At 33.1% G+C, this 21,286-nt stretch overlaps 1 protein-coding gene across 2 annotated transcripts in view; it reads left to right on the top strand.

Moving 5' to 3' along the window:
- LOC140452058 (host cell factor 1-like) overlaps window positions 1–11,730 on the top strand; it is a 74,382-nt gene extending 62,652 nt beyond the window's left edge. For both annotated transcript variants that reach the window (XM_072546095.1, XM_072546096.1), the window contains exon 19: window positions 11,518–11,730. In XM_072546095.1, coding sequence (XP_072402196.1) covers window positions 11,518–11,598 — 81 coding nt within the window. In that variant the 3' untranslated portion in view covers window positions 11,599–11,730. The remainder of the gene's footprint in view (window positions 1–11,517) is intronic.
- The last annotated feature ends 9,556 nt before the right edge of the window (window positions 11,731–21,286 follow it).

Here is a 21,286-nt window from a genome sequence, read left to right as displayed (position 1 = left end):
ATCCTTTTTTGCTAATTTTTCCTGTTCGGTATAATCAACAGGTAAATGATATTTTTTATTTAATTAATTCTATTTAATTTCATCAGAGGATTTTAATTAAAAATTATTCAAACTCGAAATTGTTTTTTAGTATTTCTAATGTTTCATACTCATTTCCAAGAAAATTAAATTCCGAGAAATAAAAACTTTATTTTTTCTTACTAAAATTCTTCGATAGTTATATCGTCAACTACAGATGCTTCAAATTCTATAGCTAATAATGATAATAAAATATAATTGATATGATTGTTGAAGACTGGAGTGGAGCAATTAATATTTGTAGTTAAATGTGCGTTTCCTGTGAATAAAGTTTTTAGATTTTATTAGACAAAAGTTCCTTCGTAGAAAGGCTTAAACATTCGATGAACGTCATGGTATGGTCTGTAATCTTGGCCTGGAGTGTAGGGCACCTAGGGATGCACGCTGGACGTCTTGTCCCGCATTTTTGACGGGACAGCGATTTTTCTGCGAGACAGGACACGGGACGGAACTGGCACTTTGTCTGCACTTTTATTATTATCGGAATGATTTGGTAATAAAGTCATACAAGTATCTGCATTATGTTTACAACGTAAAAATATTCATAGAAATTGAAAGGTTGCATTACGTTATTCTAAATATATTTAGAATAACAGAAAATTTTAAAATGTTGTCGACAATTATTTGGCAATTGATATATTGCGATGCACGCCTGGTTTGCAAGAAATTGTTTTGGTTTAGGTCCTCCTACCCGACATTACGGCGACACCACCAGATGATGACACCTTTGAATCTAACGGTGAACGTGATAAATAAAAAGAACTTTCTTTCCCTTACTGTCTTCTGTGCCAGTAAATCAAAATCAGTACCATTCAGAATCCAAAAAGCAGAATGGGATTTACTATTCAATTTTAACTTTTTTTAATAAACATCCCATTTCATTTGCAATCTATAAATTTTTACAATAGGCAAATGTTAGTGACAGTAACAAAACATTTAGGAAAATTGTCCAGTGACAGTTTTCTTTAACTTATATAAGGTTATGTTTGGGAAACTAAACTAACTACACAACACTTCACTATAGAAGAGTGCTAAGGTTTGAAAAATCTGACAGGCAGATCATATGGAAGGAGCCAATGTGTTGGGGTGCTTTTCTATGCGTTCGTTAATCTTCTGGGAGAAGTAGGATATTTCTTCTTTGACAGATTTTATTTTAAGATCACGAGCAATAACACTGTTAGTTACATACAGTGGAGCGTGTACGATAATCTTAAGTACTTGGGACTGGAATCTTTTTTAGAATTTCGATATTTGAATGGGATGCTGGTCCCCACAATGAATTCCGTAGCTCTTTGTACTTTGTAAATTAATAATTTTTTGGTGGCTGTTAATTGTCATTTACGATCTAACATTTAGTACAATTTGCTAAGTTTTAAGCCCAGTTGCTTTCTTTTAGCAAATATACGTGTTCTCTTCTATACGAAGTTAATCGTTGGCGTAGATGGATTCCCAGATATTTTGCATCTTCTTCTTGTTCCAAGAACTGACCATTTAATGCCACAGTTGGACAGGCACCTCTTCGTAGAGTGTAGGTGACATAGATAAATTTAATTTTATTCGGTTTAATTCGCCAAGTTTTTAGTCAAGATTAAATAACATCCAAATAGGTCTGCAAGATTTGAGAAGCAATGACAGGATCTTTATGAGATGGCATGACAGCGGTATCATCTGCATATGTTGCAATGGTTATATTTTTACTAGTGGGAAGATCAGCTGTGAAGATGATATAGAGGATCGGAGTACACTCCTCTGAGTCACGCCAGACCTCATTGGCTATATAGTATGGTTTTGTCTTGATACCTTACTTTGAAGGTAGGATTTGAGGAGAAGGAAATGCTCGTTAAGCTTTTTTTTATTTTGTATAATAGTCCATCGTGCCAAACTTTGTCGAAAGGCTTGGGCGATGTCTAAAACAACAGCAGAGCAGTCTTCTTGATCTTCAAATCGGTGGATTTTTTTTCTAGTAAATTTGCCATAGCAGAGAGTAGGCTAATAAGTCTGTAGGATCTTGTTTGCTCAACAGGTTTTCCTGGCTTAAGGATTAGTATAATTTGTGATACCTTCCACAAAAGCGGAAAGTATCCCGTCCTTAAAACCGAATTGTATATTTGTGTCAAATACCTCAGTCCCTTGTACGAAAGTTCTTTCAGAATTTTAAATTCAGAACATAATTATTGTGTATATATATCACCACCCCTCCACTTGCTATATTAGGATTTATTCTATTTTTATAAAAACAGGTGTAGTTCTTTAGTTTATAACAATAATCCTTTTTAAAATTGGTTTCTTGTAAGCATATAACAGCTGGATTTGTTTCTGAAAGTCTTCTGAAAAATTCAGTTCGGGCATGTAAACCATTAAGATTCCATTGGATAATCTTATGTGATGGAGCCATATTCTTGAGAAGATTCTATCGATGTGTCTGATTCGCTTTCAAGTGCTTGAACTATTGATATTTTACTTAAGTCTAATTGTTTCCACAAAGAAACTAAATTCCTGTAGTTGACTGTATACCATGTATCACAAAAAATTTTATTTAAAAAATTTCTTTATAAAAGGTATATTAATATACCTAATAAACATTTTTTAATTGTTTCATTAATTTTTTACTAATTCATGTACTTTAGTTTTTCATTCTTTTGCTTTTATAATATACGTGGACATAAGACAATAGTTTCAACAGTTGATGATTACTTTTCTGTGTACTTTTACTTTACAGTTTGTACCTTACAGTTCTGTACACTTTTTTGATATTCTTAATGGATCTTTAGATCCTGTTGCATTTTCAAAAAAATCTACTTAATCTATGCTTATGTTCTCTGTTATGAACATTCATGATTTTTGTAACTGTATGTCCTTCGTCTGCAAGAACTTTATGAAATTGTTTGCAAGAAGTGTATGTACTGCCCGTAATAATGTGGCCACCCACTGTATATTTTAATTGTATTTGAGATCGAAATGTCTATAGTGTTATTTATACATATTAACGTTCTGTTTTTGACATGACTTACAGCTTATGTAAAAATCATATATTTTAAATTAAATGTAAATTAATCTCATTTCTACAGACTTTCCATTTTGTTCCTTAGTTAACAAGAATCAACAATTGCTTAATATTTTTATTATCGCAGTGCGCTCTCTCTCTCTCTATCTCTTACTCGACGTATTTTTGCGTTGTTTGGCTAATAGTAGAAGGTGAGTGATTGGATTAGATCAGCGCGTTATTCTACCTGTATCAAAGAGTGTCTTGGGAAAATCGTTCCTTCCATGATCTACATCTTTTTTTCATTTCATTGAACTTTCCTCCACGGCTTCTCTCTGTTTCTTACTCTTCGCTTCACTTTCCTTCCATTCAATCAAATTATTTCATTTTCTCTTGTTATAGTTCTTCTTCAGCTATTATTCGGTCTTTCTCTTCTTCTTTTTCGTCAGGTTGGTACTCGAATGTTTGCCTGTCTATGTTAGTTTGTTCTTTCCAGAGTATATAGCCAATCCATTTTCATTTTTCTTTTATTATGCTCTATTCTCTTGATTTGTTCTTTTTCATAGTTCTGAAATCAATATTTTCTTATGCTAGTATATATTTAGGATTTTTCTTAGTGATCTATTAACAGATGTTTGAATAATTTTGTGGTTAATACATAATACTAGCAGTGGACTAGCTCAGGCATCCTGGAAAAAAAAATAACTGCAATATTTACTACAGCGGACATCCCAACACGAATTTGGTACCGGATTTATTGTAAGCAGCAAGGTCAAACATAGTGTAATTGATTTTCTAAGCTATTGATCATAGGGATATGTCGACTGAGATTTAAAGGGAAGTTCGATAATATTAATATTATTAGCATCTATGCTCTAACGGAAGAAAAAGATAATGATGAAAAAGACATATTCTATGAAGCACTAGACCAAGAGTACGATGAGTGCCCAAAAAATGACATCAAAATAATAGCATGAGACTTTAATGCCAAAGTCGGAAGAGAGATTATATTTTCGCCCACCATCGGAAAAGAGAACCTACACGTAGACTCTAATGATAGTGGTCTCAGAATCATAAACTTTGCGATATCTAAGAACATGGTAATAGCTGGGACACGATTTCCCCATAAAGATATACATAAGGAAACTTGGAAATCTGATAATGAAACAATTAACCAAATAGCTCATATAATCATCGACGCCAGACACTGCTCTAACTTATTAGATGTTAGGTCTTTTAGAGGAGCAAATATAGATAGTGATCACTATTTAGTTAAAACACGATTTAAAGAGAGAATATCCAATTTAAAAAAGGAGATCGGGAAAAGGAGGGAAAAAATCGACATTAATAAACTAAAAGATCCCGACATTGCAAATGTATACAGACAGCAAATAGAAGACCAAATAAGGACAGAAAACTTAAAAGAAGAAGAAGTAGACATTGATCAACTATGGGCAAATATACGAGATATTGTGTTACAGAAATCGGTTGAAATATTGGGCAAAACCAAGTCAGAAAAAAGAAATCATTGGTTTGATCGTTGCTTGCTGACGCGGCAAGTGAATTAGGACTTGTGGTAAACGAGGAAAAAACCAAATATATGTTAGTTTCTTACAACCCCCGAAATATCCAACAGAGAATTCAAATTAACAACCATTCCTTTGAGCAAATCAAACAAACACGACAAGCGACGAAATAAAAAGACGCATAGCAGTATCAGACAGAACTGTTTATGCTCTCTATGAAAATGGGCTATGGCGTCGAAGATACAACTTTGAACTATATCAGTTATACTGTTACACTATATGTTATACTATACTATAAAGTGCAGAGACCCAGATGGGCAGATCACGAATACACGAAGGGATTAATATTTTTAAAACCAGAGGGCACAAGAAGTAGAGGACGACCACGAAGGAGATGGATTGATGATGTCGAAGAAGACCTACAGATTCTAAGGGTCAGAACATGGAGGGAATTGGCCAGTAATCAACAGGGGTGGCGACTTCTTCGTGAGCAGGTCAAGATCCACAACGGATTGTCGAGCCACTTATGATGATGAATACAGAATACTCTTCATGCAAATGCCGGATATTTTGATTTTTGTTAACTGAGATAGTGTGTGTTCAAAATTGTCTTTAAGAAGTTATGTGCATCTTATGCTTTGCTCTATATCTGATCTACATCTGCCTTTTTTATGTTTGATCCCAGCTATGTACACTTGTCTACTTTTTCTATTCCCTTTCCGTTTATTTTAGTAATCTAGCTGTTTTTTTTTAGAAGTTTCGTTTTCTATTTCTTACTTTTAAGCCCAATTATATCGAAATATTGTATAAGCTTGTTAATCTTATTTTGCATGTGAGTGCTATGCTATACTAATTTAACTAACTACTAACTAATTTAACAGTCCTTGAACTAATTGAGTAAATTTCACCTAATGCTTGTTCTATTATCAGTTACATTCCGATTCTAACGATTAGGAATAAGCAGGAAGGATGTATCCTCGCTCTGTATAGATATTTCTTCTGTCATTTCCCCCGCACGTTCTAGTCTATTTTTCTATTCCTCGAAGAATAATCGAATTAGGTTGATATACTTGATCGGTAATCTATACTGTCTCATAACCTTACAAACTATCAGGGCAATTTTCTTATGTAAAAGTGGTTTCATTTAAATTGGCTGAAACTTTGAGAGAGTTAGGTTTGGTCATTCTGATCAAAAGTTCTCATTGTCCCAAGATTCATAAATCAATTGTTTCTGAGTTACAGAGGTTCAAAATGTCAGTTTTTAGTCCATTTGAATAATACAAATTTTTTAATAATATACAGGATGTTAGTATAAGTACAACAAATTTCAGGGAGTGATTTTGCATGAAACAATAATGACAGCTTGCTATATAAACAAATGTACGCAAATGTTTCGTTTTCCGAGATACGGGATGAAAGTTTTTCTTACAAATTGAAAATCTATTTTTTGCTCTGAAAACGGTTGAGAGAAGCAAATGAAATTTAGTGGGTTTTAAGAGGTAGTTATTGTGTATTTTTTACCATAAAATTAAGAATTTTATATTCATCATTGGCGCTCATACGGGCAATGGTCTGAATTGTTTTTAAGAAAAAATGGTACGCCACTGAGATTTTTCAAATTAAAAATCATTTTTAACTCTTCGTTTAATTTTTAACAAAAAGTCTTCCTTTCTTTTATATAGAGTGTCGTTTTTATGCAAAAAATAAACATTTTAACGTGTTTATTTTAGTTCTTCTTTAATACATTCTCAAGAACTATCTAATACATTAACATTAAAGCAGAACAAGAACAATAGCAATAACAGAAAGTACCAAAATAAAATTTTAAATAGGCGCAAAGGTATTTGTTTATTAGGCTCAAAATTGTTTAAAATGACCTCCCTGGAACGTCACACACGATTCAACGCTTAGTCCCAACCCATTGGTTGTCGTATTCGTGCAAATATTCCTGGTGTATTTTTCATTTAATTAAAAAGGGGATAATTCCCAGGAGTTAGCTGTATACAATATAGTTAAAAAAAATTTATTCTGTTTATTATATTTTTTTATATTAATTTTTTCGTGAACACACTTTTTTCACAACACTGTTTCGCAGAATTGCTTCCAATAGTGTTCGTTTTTACAATTTCATTTTGCAACGAATTAAATGATTATACAAACATTGGTATAAGTTAATATTATTACCAAAAAATATACAATTTAGAGTGGTTGGAAAACAGAAATTGAGTTTTGCCATATCTTCGAAAAATGATTTAATGCTCTCTTTATTTCTTGAACATTCTTGAATTACATGGCTCATATCACCAACTTCTCTGCATAGACAATATGGGTTTTCATCCAGTCCTATTTTATATTTGTACAAAAGAGTCATAGCATGATTAGATCTTATTCTGTTTATAATAACAATGAAGTTTCGTTTTGTTAATCCATGAAACCAGCTTTTTGATGGAATGTTATTTTGGTGGCCAACATAGTTAAGCCCTTTCACTGATGAATTATATTCCTGCTACCACAATTCTTTTAAATTTGAAGTAAACTTGTAGGTAAGATCTGAAAATGAAACAATGTTGGTGTTTAAATTGTATCCTGTGTCACTAGCTGATTTGGCTAGTGTATCCACTACATCATTACCTTTTATTACTGAGTGTCCTTTAATCCACACTACAGTTATTGCTTTCCTTTATACCGTTACTTAAAAGTTCAGTTTTAACCTTTCTGCCTCTATACTGGTAAGGTTCTTGGATGATTTTAGGTTTGTTATTCGGTCAACTACACTTTTGCTGTCAGTAAATATAACATGATTCTGTCTATTTCTGGACTGGACATATCTAAATGCTTTTGCTATGGCAATCATTTCAATCATAAAAAGTAGCGGGCTGAGTATGCTGCCTTGAGGGAGTCCTAAATTCGATGTTCGGGATCCTTTAAGATTTTGGTTTATTTTTAGTGAAAGCCGTTTGTCGGAATATAGTGACATTAAAAATGAACACATCAATAGTAATAGCTTCAAGAGTGGACCTACATTTCCGGAAACCATATTGTGAGTTAGGTAGGATATATTCAAATTCTAGCCATATTTCTAATCGATTTTTTATGATTCTCTCCAAAGTTTTAAGAATACAAGATGCTAAGGATATAGGTCTGTACGAACTTGAGAGGTCTAACGGTTTCTTTTTTTTTTAATAATAATAGTCTCCCGTTTTATACCGCTTCGCGGCTTTGGGAGTATATTGGGACATTTTTTTAAAAATGTCTAGTTGTTCTTTGCCGGCGGTAGGATTCGAACTCCGAACCACCGGCGTGCGAGGCAAGCATCCTACCGCTTGCGCTACGCAGGCCCTTTCTTTCTTTTTTTTTTTAAATGTATAATATTATGTGATTCTTTCAGCTATCCGTAATGGATAGCTGAAAGAATCACAATCAAGGCAGATACGAGATACTCCAATGCATTTTGCAAGGTAAAATTGAAGGAAAAAGGGTCCCAGGACGAAGAAGAATATCCTGGCTTGCTAACCTGAGAGCATGGTATAGAAAGACCTCAACACAGCTATTTCGTATAGTAACCAACAAAGTCATCATATATAGAATGATCGCCAACGTTCGGAACGGAAAGGCACCCTAAGAAATCCGGAATGGGACTTTCACCAGTCCAGATACTATTATCGATTTCTAGCAGCGACTTTTTATGTTTATATGGGAGGTGAAACAGCATGGAGTAAGTTATATTGTCTTCGCCAGGTGAAGTATTGTTAGATCAATCGGTAAGATAGTTTCGAATAGTTTCTATCAGATGTCGCTATTGCGTCCATAACGAAGCCATTTTATTGTTGCTTCCTAATAAGACAGAGAAGATTATTTTTCACGTTAAGAACGGCTATGAATAACTTTTCTGATGAGACTTATTAAGTCGAAATACATATCAACAGATACATAGACGCTTTGGACGTGAAATCAAATCTTTTCTGTCTTTTTCATTTTATTGTTAGATCATTTCAAAGATCTCTCCAATTCCCACATCTCAAATCGTTTCAAGTAAATGCAAATTGTTTCTGGGAACAGTTCTTAAAGATAACTTATTGTATTCTATGCATTCTTTTGCCCAGCCTGGTGAGATTGAGGCATGGAACTCCTGTATCTAATTCGCTTCTGAATCAATAGGTACCTTATTCTGTTGTTGACGATTCTTAAAACTATTTACCCTTTTTCCATATTTCAATGATGGGAATTTTCTGATTTAGGCTCTCAACATATTTTCTCCACTGCGTTCTTTTTATTTCTTTCGATAATCTGAAAGCTTCTTTTCTCCCACGAGCAATGTTTTTACAAGTCTCATCCCACCATTGTTTTGGTTTGTGCTTCCAGTACTTATTTTTTATTATTGTTCTTTTCGGAATATAAGTGTTTGCAACTGAGTTTATTATGTCTATGAAATTATTGTAGTTACATATAGTGCTCTTTTCATCCACTGTTATCATGTACAGATTCCAGTTGGCTATTTTAAGGACCCATATGTTGTGAACTGGACCAGAGGTTTGCAAGCCTGAGTCAGAGCTATTAAACTTATTAGACAGAGAAATGGCACTTTTCCTACCTGACGTAACAAGAGTGGGTGCGCCATCATCGATATACACTAGATTGCAGTGATTAATAGCATTGAGCAAAGAAACACCATAGGTGTTCATTATTAAATTCACAACCCCAAGAAAGATGATGAGCGTTAAAATCTCCAGCAATTATAAAGGGTCGTGGTAGATTTTCGAAAAAATGTATCCATTCTCTAATTCTATCCGAGTCTTTGGTTTAATGTATATTGACAATATATGCACTGTTTTTTTATTTGGTAAAAGTTTCGCTTCGATGCATGTACACATTATTTCTACTGGTTTCTGTACTACGACTTCTGAAAATAGTCTATTGGATTTTATTAGGGTGGCTACCCCACCGTAGCCGTCCATACGATCTGACCGTACAATATTATAACCTATAAGTTATAAAACCTTCGCGGTTTGAACCAGGTCTCTGACAAAGCTGCTGCAGTAGTTTCTGTTTTCTTTATTGGCAACTGCAGATCTGCAGTTCCACTGTAAAATGTTAATTCCGTTTATAGCTGAGAAGACGACGAAGTAGTTGGTATTATTATATTAGTATTTGTTGTAAATCTTGTTTTGTCACACTGGGATTAAATGGATTAAACCATACATAAAATTGTTAAATTATTTGGCTATATGCCGATGGACTTTAAATTGCCTACAGGGAATATAAGTCCATACTCGAAAGGGTTTTTCTACATCCGAACTGTAGGGAAATTAATTACCAACTAATTTGATATTCAAAAGTGATGATTGACTGTTTAAAGTGACAATGACATTCGGAACAAGATTGATTGTACATTTTTTTAAAAGTAAATCAGGCCAAGCAGTCCTATGTTGAACTCTATATGAATTTTAATTAAATTAGTTTACTAAAATTGAGACAGTAACTAGTATTTTTATTATTATTTAAACCTAATTGTTTATATTTTATGAATTGACTATAAAATTAAACCAGTGAAAGTGGAAACTGATTTTTTAAAAAAGATATAAATTTAAATGTGATGATTAGAGAAAGTAAGTGACGGAAAAATGAGTTAATTAAATGTAAAAGAAGAGAAAATTTATTTTATAGACCACTGAGAGGAATTATAATATCCTGTAGTGTAATTATAACTAATTGTGCGTGAATGGGGTAATGTAAAAGTAAATAAGAAATACACCAGGAATATTGGCAAATAATAACCGTCTAAAGATTTAAGATTTTTAGTTGTACATTTTTCTATTTAGTATCTGTAGTAAAACTTGTTTGAATGTTTTCCCCTTTAGAGAAAGATATCGATTGGTGAAAAACCAATGAATGTGAAGTCTGTCAGTCTTAGTGACAGCAAATCTCCCTCAGTTAGCAAGATCGTACATCTACCAAATGTAGTAGATTCGCCACTTAAAGAATCAGATCTAATTGGAGGCAAGTAAAAGTCGGTTACAATGCAGTGTGTACCATTGTATTGTACCATTTCTAAAATCTTTATTTCTATTTTAGAAATGGTCTTACCATTTCTAAAATAAAATAAGCATGCAGATAAGTGTTTTCTTATTGTTAAAAAAAATTATGGGGCGTTTAAGTATTTCGTAATGCATTTTGTTAACAAAAAAAAACAATGTTACGTAACGCATCGTAGACCCCCTCTACCACCAAACTGCGTTAAGTTATACTTGAACGACCCCTTATTTACTTATCCGTGACTTTACACAGCATATTCTGTATGCTGGTTACCACATCCCAATCGCCATTGGTTCTTATCATATATATCTTCTTCAGTAAGGCCTCTTTTTTTCATTGTTGTTTTTATTTGTGCGTACCACTGTAATCTAGGACGCCCTCTTTACCTTCTTCTATTTAGTTTACATTTCCAAGTTCTTGGCGGTATTCTTGTTTCGTCCCTTTTTCGCTTATGTCCATACCATAATCCTTCACATTCAATAGTTCTGTAATTCGTTCATTTCTCACTTTATCCATTAGTGCCCAAAACATCATTTATTTCATTTTTCATTCTTTTAGTTGTTATCCACGTCGCTGGACCATACAATGAGCAGCTTTCCACAATTGTCTTAAAGATTTGGTGTTTACTTTTGTTTGTAATATCGTTGCACCATATAGTCGAGTGTAATTGTTATGTTATTGTGTTTCCTTTCTTATTTCTCCTATATCTCCTTATCCTATTTTATTTATTATCTCCCTTTCATCTGATCCTGTATTTGTTAAAGTTACCCCCAAGTATTTATATTCATTTCCAAACACCAGCTTCCAAACTCTTCTTCCAGCTTTTATTTTTCCTCCTATCTGTCCACATTTCTTGTTCCAGTTGTTTAGTGTTTTAATTTAATTTTAATTCACTAGGTAGTGGTGAAAGAAAGCGAAAACGTGGAAGACCTAGTTCGCGGACAAGCACTAAATCCTCTACTGCTGCCCCATCAGTAGTAACAAAAGAATTTATGGAACAACTTGGGTTAAAATATGCAGCTGGTCTTCCAAATCCTGAACCTGAGAAGAGAGACGAAGTACCAGTGAAAACTCCAACAAAACCTAAAGATTTTACGCAAACCTCTGGGTTCAAATATCCAATGTTGCCAAGTTCTCATAATGGCAAAAAGAGTACAACTAAAGGTAAGTAAAAATAATTCTATAATAAAATAAATGTATTTAAATATTAATTAAAGTAATTAGTAATTAATAGATATTACTTTTACAAATCGAATTTTTTTTGGTGTTTAATTTTGTTCTAATCTCAACTCCCCTGCATACTCACACCACGGGAGATGTATCTATTTCATACTACACAAACATTAAATATTTTACAAAAAAGCACTAATTCTAATGTTTCTTTTTTTCTTTAGATTTGAGATATTTGCAGGGTGTCCAATTAAGTCGGTACCATATGGGAAACTTTTTTATTTTTAGTTTTATGAAAAAAATTATTCTTCAAATATTTTAAATTTTTTTAGTCATATACGCGGTTTGTCAAAAAATATGAATCGTAGATATTGTTCATACATATCATATGCAGACGCAAAGGGGTGAGGTACTCACCGATAGGACTAATATGTGTCCTAATAGCAACTAAATATCAATTAATATAATCAAGATATTTATATAATATATGTGATAGAATGAGTCGGGTCAGAGACTCTTTATAAGAACCGATTTAAAAAAACCGCATTCAATTTTCCCCTCTCTTATTTAACAACCTATATAAACTTTAATTACCCCTTCCCTATGTATAAAAAAACTAGTAAGTTTACTTGATTTTATGCATATAAACAGTTTACACTGATTGTAAATCAAAACAAGTATCAACAATTTAGAAATCCAAAACGATTTACAAATATTTATGTGAATTTAAAATTAATAAAAGCTTATCTGTTCCAAGAGCTGGTTCCACAGAAAACAGGTCCACATAGGATTTTAACCTCTCGGCTCTATAAAAACCAACGACGATGAAAGGCTGATTGGAATAAGCCAAGCTGATTTCTCCAAATGAGCGGATGAGTATATGTAAAATATACTCTGGATGGGTGGCTTGGTGACGAATCTACAAAATAGCATCAAGAAAATTGCAATTGTTTCTAAGAATGGTTATAACAGTACATATTTCACATCGGATCGTTCGATAAACGGTCTACGCAGCCATGACTTTTACCTTATTGAAAAAAAAACTAATAAAAACTAATGAGGAACGATACATATTACAATAAACATGAAGGCCATAAGAAATTATGACATAAAAACGTTAATTCTATTTTGTTTCTTACAAAATGAATAACGATATAGATGGATATTAAAAGAACCGATTTTATAAAATAAATAAATTGAGATTGCTTACCTGAGACGAGCGTGTAGCTTTATAGAGCGATTGTCATTATGACGTGGTTTGATATATAATTTAAGTTTCTTGCTTAATTTAAGTTGCTTTAATATTTAATGATGGTATTAACTAAAATTTCGACATATGTAAAAGACGCTCACTTCTCAAATATATATATACAAGGATTTTCACAGTTTTCACTGTATTCCTTCAATTTTTCGTTTTCTCCAATTTTTCCTGTTTAGCCAGTCCCCTTCCTGTAGGTTTCTTCTACTCATTGCTTCGTCCACCTCATCTCTGAAAGATCTTCGGGGTCTGCCTCTCTTTCTTCTTCCTATCGGGCTCCACTCTGTTATTCTATTTATCCACCGATTTTGGTCTGCTCTTCTGACATGTCCGTACCAGGTTAACCTCTTCTGTTCGATGTAGTCTATTATGTCGGAGTTCATTCCCATTCTCCTCTTAATCTCCATGTTATTTATTCTATCTCTTCTTATTACTCTGCAGCTTCTCCTTAGGAATTCCATCTCTGTTGCTCTTATTTTGTTTTTGGTTTTCTTATTTATTGTCCAATTTTCACACCCATAAGTGAGGATACTTCTTGTCATGGTATTATATATTTTTTTCTTTGTTTTCATGCTGATGTTCTTATCCCATAGTACCGGGTTCAATTTTCGTATGCAGTCTCTTGTTTGTCCTAGTCTATTTTTTATATCTTCCTCCGTTGTTCCTTTGTTTGATATTATGAAACCTAAATACTTATACTTGTCTGTTCCTTTGATTTGTTTACCTTCGTCTATTTCCAGTTGTTTTATTTCTGTATTCTCCGTTGTTAGGTATTCAGTTTTCTTTAGGTTTATTTCCATCCCATTCTTTGTATATTCCTGCTCCAGTTTTCTCATCATAAAACTAAGGTCATCCTCGTCTTGTGCGATCACTATTTGGTCATCGGCAAAACTTAGCGTATATAGATATTCGTTCCTTACTGGTATACCCATTCCTTCGCACTTTCTTTTCCATGGTTTCAGGGTTTTTTCCAGGAATATTTTGAACAGGGTGGGGGATGTGGAGCAACCCTGTAGTAGTCCTTTTGTCGTCTTAAATGGACTGCATATTCTATTGCCCATTTTGATAGCTACTTCGTTATTCTTGTAGAGTGCTTTTACCGCGTTTATTAATCTTCGTGGAACTTCGATGTCTTCCATTGCTTCCCATAGCTTGGTTCTAGGTATTGAGTCATATACCTTCTTAAGATCAACAAAAGCCAGATGGACGGATCTATTTTTGGCCATTTTTTTTTCTATTAGTTGTTCGACCGTGTAAATGTGATCTAAGCATGCTTTCCCCGCTGTGAAACCTGCCTGGTCTTCTCCGGTTTTATCTTGTATATATATTTCTAATTTTTCCTTAATGGTCTTTCCATACAGTCTGCCTATAGACGATATAATGCTGATTCCCCGATAGTTTTCGCAGTTTTTTCTATTTCCTTTCTTGTATATTGATGTCATATATGCTTGGGTCCATTCTGCCGGTAAGTCTTCTCCATTCAGTGCTCTCTCAAACATTTTATGTATCATACGGAATAACTTTTCCGATCCGTTTTTTATCAATTCATTTGGTATTCCGCCGGGACCTTCTGCTTTTTTGTTCTTTAGAGTTTTGATCGTTCTTTTTACCTCAGCTAGGCTTAATTCGATTTCGTCATGTGTGTAGATTTCTATTCCGTCTATTTCTGATTGTTTGAATTCGGGGCGGTCTTCGGTTAGCAATTTTTTATAGTATTCTTGCCATTCGTTTTCTTTGATTTGACCGATCTTGATTTTCTCTGTCTTATTTCTTTGGAGCGACTTTAAGATGCGCCATGACTCTGAATTTCTCGTTCGTCCTATGTGCTGTTCTATCTCTGTGCATGTTTTTTCCCATCTTTAATTTTTTTCATTTGCTACTTTTCTTTTCACTTCTCAAATTATTCCCAAATTCACCACGAGATATGGAAAGTTGCTGCGCACTCTCGAGTCTTGACCCCAACTCATGACCAAACCAAAATTTCGCTTCTAGCTAGCGTTAAAGCGCAGCGACTTCTTACATTTTAATTTGGGCCATGGGCGTATCTGAGATATTTAAGAGAGCAGCGTGGGTAACTACTACAGCATCATTAACACAAAAAAAGTTTTAAAAAATTTTTCTTTGTCAGAAGTGCTGGAAAAATTGGTAGACATAGCTACCAGTGTGCATTTTGATAAACAACTAATACTTACTGGGCAATGGTATATATAGCGACCGGTAAAAATAATTACAAAAATTTATAAACAAATACTTTATTTTGAAAACATAAAAAAAAACTAAATACAGAAACATTTTAAATTTATTGTCTATTTTTTGGAAAATATTTTCTTGTTTGCTTTACAGTGCACAAGCAAAAGTTTTTTTTCCAGTAGTTTCTGCATCAGTGGTATTGTGGTGAAAAAATTATCGAAGTATACGCAATAGCCACCATTTTTATATTTCGACGTAAGTTCTAAAACAACACGTTCTCCTAACATATCGGACGTTGATTCAGTGGCTTTTGCTTGATATATTTGAAAATCTAGAAAGTATCCCATTTTAGCACATGCCAATGCTCAAATTCCAAAGCCTTTTTATTGGTTTCATTGGCATGTACTGTTTTAGTGATGTACGCCCTAAGCACACATGCTTTCGTCAATAGATATGTGTCTATATGGCGTAAAAGCATTTTGAAAGGTCTCTGAAAGATGGTTTATGAGTGGTCTAAGTTTGTAGAGCCTATCAAACTGTTTCAAAAGAAAGACGCAATGATTATTTTTCATAAAAAATGATAAATTTAAAAACAAAAAAACTAATTAAGCTTTATTTTTTAACTTTCTTTAGTTGCATAAACACAGTAAATCATTACAAGAATCGATTATTCAAAAATTTGTTTTGTGAGTAATAGGTACTCATTGTTGCATTAAAAACCCATTGAATTCTGCTTCTGTAGGTATTATTTTATATAATTTAGATTTTTCTTATTATCTTCAGTGGCACATTCTATAAAATGATCTTTAATAAATATCCGATTTATTTTTCCTAAATTATTAATACTAAAATGCATAAGGAAAATGTATTTTATTACATAATGTATTTGCAGATGGTAAATGATTAGCTGCGTTTACGTGAATTTGAGTCTCTGTCTCAGTAACTAAGGTAGTAGGTTGATATTCTGTATTTTGTGGAACATCAGAATTAATGTCAATTCTCGGACACAGATCTGGAAAACACATTTGGTTAATTATCCATTATACAAAACAAATTATTCACTGTTTTCCTTATAATAAAATAATATTAAATATTTTACCATGATCAGAAAGTGAGGTTATCTTACCTGGAGTAGATAAAGTTTCTTCTTGAGCTTTCTCATTTTCTCCTACCAATGTCACAGGTAACATGTTCAATATTTTTTATGTTCTACTATTCATCTTGTTGTTATAATTAAGTTCAACCTTGCAAATTATTACTATATCAACACACGTCATGCAACAGATTTCAAAACACTGACTGACACTGAGAGGTTAAGTCACTAATTATAATGTCACAATGAGTTAAGTGGGACTTGCACTATTATGATGCTGTTAAATGTAGATATAATATTGGTTTAAGTCACATAAATCATTGTACGTCACAAATGCAACGTACTTAAACCATTTCAATATTTAAAAATGAGATTTTAACAGTATTAAGGACATAAACTCTATTACCATTACATAGATCTGGTAAAGCTGTATCGCTTAACTCAAAAATGTATATCTTAAAAATATTGGACTTAACTCCTGTTGGCTCTCGGGTACAGATATATATATATATATATATATATATATATATATATATATATATATATATATATATATATATATATATATATATATATATATATATATAATATATTATATCGCGCCGTGTCGAGAATGAAAAATGAACACCCTATACAGGCTCACTATTTAATATATATCCCGAAGAGTTATTTACGCAAGCACTTGAAAACTGTACAGAAGGAATCAAGATAAACGGTGAAAATATAAATAACATCCGTTATGCTGACGATACAGTCATTTTCGCTGAAAGTGAAACAGACCTGCAGACGTTACTAAACACAATTTGTGATACTGGGGAACAGTTTGGTTTAACAATAAACATAAAGAAAACAAAAACCATGGTTATCAGGAAGAGGGGCAAAGTCATTACAACGAACCAGATAAAAAATGAAGATATTGAGCAAGTGGACAAAATGAAATACTTAGGAGTCTGGATTACGGAAGATCTGAATCCGAAATCAGAAATTCGCTCAAGAATAGAGCAATCAAGAGCAGCCTTTTTGAATATGAGGAAATTTCTGAGTAACCAAAGACTCAATCTGCAAATCCGATGTCGGATGATAAAATGTTATATCCACTCTATTCTTCTTTATGGTGTCGAAGCCTGGACTGTTAATGTTGCCTTAATGAGGAAACTGGAAGCTTTTAGATGCGGCTTTTTAGGAGAATTTTGAAGATACCATGGACCGATCATATTACGAACGAAATGGTGTTGCACAGAATGGGAAGAGACAGAGAACTTTTGACCATCATTAAAAGGCAAAAGACAGCATATTTGGGACACATACTTAGAAATGATAAGTACGAGTTGTTGTGATTGTTGATTATGAAGGGTAAAATGGAAGGAAAAAGGGGTCCTGGTAGATGACAAATATTCTGGCTGAAAAACATTCGTGACTGGACCGGGTTAAACACACAGACGCTCTTAAGAAAAGCAGAAGATAGAGACGAATTTGCAATGGTTATAGCCAACCTTCATTAGTGGAGACGGCACTAGAAGAAGAAGATACAGGTTCAGACTATATAGCACATCTCTGGATGGGAAAAAGCATTGAACTTGCGAAAGAGTTTTGCGGTCATCACCACTACTTGTGTGTGTATATTCAAAAATGCACAACATTTTCGATGTAAAAAGACTGATATTATTAATTTTATATAATTACATTAAGAACAATAAATATGTATGTAGTTAATAGTCACAACAAATTGTTAATTTTATTTATCTCAAATTAATACTTATTATTTCAACGCAATTTGAGAAGTTTTTACTTTTGTCAGCACTCCCCCGAGTGTTTTTGCTATACCCCTTAAGGTAAAGGCAAAAATATAAAAATAAAATTAAAAAGACAGTCAAGATTTCCTTTCACGCAAAAATAGTCTATGTATCTGTTGATACGTATTTCGCTTTAATAAAGCTCATCAGAACAGTTATTCATAGGCTTTCTGGTATTTCTGGCTTTCGAAACTATTTTACGGCAAAAATATAAATTAAATATTTTAATTTTTTTTCTAGTCTCAGCTTCTCTGGGTTGTCCAGCCATAACCGATTCAGCACGTTCTGCTACAGTAGCAGAAACCGACCGTAAAGATGTTAAACTTAAGAAGACAATACGACAACTAGATAAAGAAAATATCGATGTTTCAACGAATCTTCCAAAGACGTCACATATGCCCAGTAAAGAGGGCATCTGGTATACGGTACGGTACTCACAGGGCGTTGAGTGTGACGTAATCAGATTCTTTTTCATGAATCTAGATTCTACTCATCTAACCGTCGATAATCTGCCCCCTTATCCACATGGTCGTGATTATTCTAAAATTGAACCGGGTACTACTTACAAGTTTAGAGTTGCTGCCATCAACACTATGGGTCGAAGTGATTGGAGTGAGGTAGGTGATATATAAATGTTTTTTATTCAACCTTATTTTATTTTTGATGATTTCTCATCTGGTATCTGCCAAAAGAGACCAAACTAATTTTTTTTATTACAATTTAATTTACAATCTGCTTTATTTGAAACTATAAGTAAATGGTTTGAATATTTACTCATGAGACAGAATAGTAGAGTATCTTGTTTGTAGCAAGTCAAAAAATACATAGTAATTAAAAAACAAAAATATAAAACGTACCTAACTTAAACATATACAAATAATAACACATATTAAACAGAAAAAAAGAGTTATGGCAAAGTTACGGTAAGCAGTTCAGTGGATGTTCTGCAATGAGTCATATATTCTTCTGAGCAGTAAAAACAAACAACTTTATCGAAACTGTTACAGATTAGCTGTGTAATACTTTTTGGTAAAATATTGTAATAGTTAAAATTAAGACAATTTTTTTATGAAAGACGTAATCTACAGCGATTTTTTCGTAGGTACACGTTGTGAACGTGAACATCAAACTGCTTTATTGAATGGGCACGTTTTCTGTGAATTTCAGTTAGAACTAGAAATATCAACAGAGTAGGTAGCGGCATAATTTTGAATCGGATAAAGAAAGGTCGGCGGTGTTCTAGATAACCCCTGCTAAAATCGTTTTCAAATTTCTTTTGCATTCTAAAAATTTGAAGTGCATTTGTTAAATTGCCCCATATGATTACACCATAGTTTAGGTGAGAGGGGAATAAAGTAAAATATGTCATTTTTAATGTTTCAAAGTTGACAACCTTTGCTAGTTGGCGAATAACAAATAATGAACTTGATAGCTTTTTCTTAAGTTGTGAGATATGAGCCGACCAGTTTAATCGTTTATCTATGGTTATTCCCAATAGTTTGACAGTCTCTTTGTTGTCTGGGTTGTCTGGATTATTGTGTAAATTACTTGCAGATATAACAAAATTTTGCATTTAATCAGAGTTAAGTTTTAGTTTGTTTGTAGCAAACCATGTACTAGATTTAGTAGAAATTTCCTCATTAGACATTTTTAAATCATTATTATTTTGTCCTGATATAACGTATGTCGTATTATCTGCGAATTGTATGGATTTGTACGGAGATATGAATTTAGGCAAATCGTTCACATAAATAATAAGCAAAAGAGGTCCTAAGACCGAACCTTGTGGGATTTCATGTTTTACGGATATAAAATCGGAGAGATGACCTTAGATAGATAGATAGATAGATAAGAAGTTATAAGCTTAAGAGCGATACCTGTGATTCCATAGTAATTTAATTTGTAGAGCAAAATGTCGTGTGAAACGCAATCAAAAGCCTTCGACAAGTCGCAAAGAGGAATTGCCATGCGATTGCCGCGATCAAGCCCCTCAATCACCTCGCTTACAACATTAAATACCGCGTTCGTAGTAGAATGAGCACCTCTGAATCCATATTGTGAGTTGCTAAAGTAATTTTCAATCACTTTCCCAAAAGTAGAAACAATACTTATTGGTCTTGAATTGTTAGTTTTTGAGGAATCCCCTTTTTTGTAGATAGGTAGTACTTTTGAGTATTGTAGTACTTCTGAAAATACTCCTGTTGATATAAGTAAATTAATAAGATTAGTGAAACTATTTGGTAAGTTTCTTTTAAAATTTTGCTAATAATTTCGTGAACGTCCCTACACTTAGAATTACTAAGAGACTTTATTATTTGAAAGACGTCTTCTTTCACAACGGGACGAAAAAAAGGACTTGCTCGGAGAAGGATAATTTCTATAATTGAAGAGGACATCGGCATTAATAGTTGGAATAGATGTTATTATATTCTCTGCAATTGTAGTAAAAAATTGATTAATTTCGCCTGGAGGTAGATCAGGTTGTACCGAACTGGATCTTGTGTTGTTTCTTTCAAATTTACTATTTTCCAGCAGTCTCTATGTTTATTATTGGAATTAGTAGTAAAATGACATTAGGTAAGCTGACTTTTTCGAAATTTGTAATTGCCGATTATATTCACATTTTTGTTGTTTATAATATTTTGAGCAAATCGGGATCCTTAGTGGCATCTGCAATGTGTTTAATAAGACAAAGATTAGATCTGTAGGGACTTAATTCATTATTAAACCATTGCACGGGTGTTTTTACAGTAGTTTGTCGTACTTTTTTTTACTGGAAAATGCTTTAATAATAAATTGTTATAAGTTTCGGTAAGAAAGACTGTCAAAAAATCAGGGTCATTATTAATATCATAGAAAAAGTACATATTTGTACTAGCTAGCGCACGTTTAAGCTTCTGTAAACCAGAAAAAGTAATAAACCGTTGAAATGTTTTATTAGTGTCAACAACTTTATGCTTATAATGTTGTCGATGCAACTCCTGGACTGGGATGTGAGATATGATTCTGGTATAATCGTTTATAGTTACTTTTAGACCAAAAGATGTTAATAGATTTTGAATATCAAGAGAAGGGTCAGATTCAATTTTAAAATTTATATTAAAATCACCAAGTATGATCAATTCATCTGCTTTACTTAGCAAGGACGTTATGACATTCTCA

The sequence above is a fragment of the Diabrotica undecimpunctata genome, chromosome 10 (genome assembly GCF_040954645.1).
Source record: "Diabrotica undecimpunctata isolate CICGRU chromosome 10, icDiaUnde3, whole genome shotgun sequence".
Taxonomy (NCBI): Eukaryota; Metazoa; Arthropoda; class Insecta; order Coleoptera; family Chrysomelidae; genus Diabrotica; species Diabrotica undecimpunctata.
This window is presented reverse-complemented; position numbering and strand designations above follow the sequence as displayed.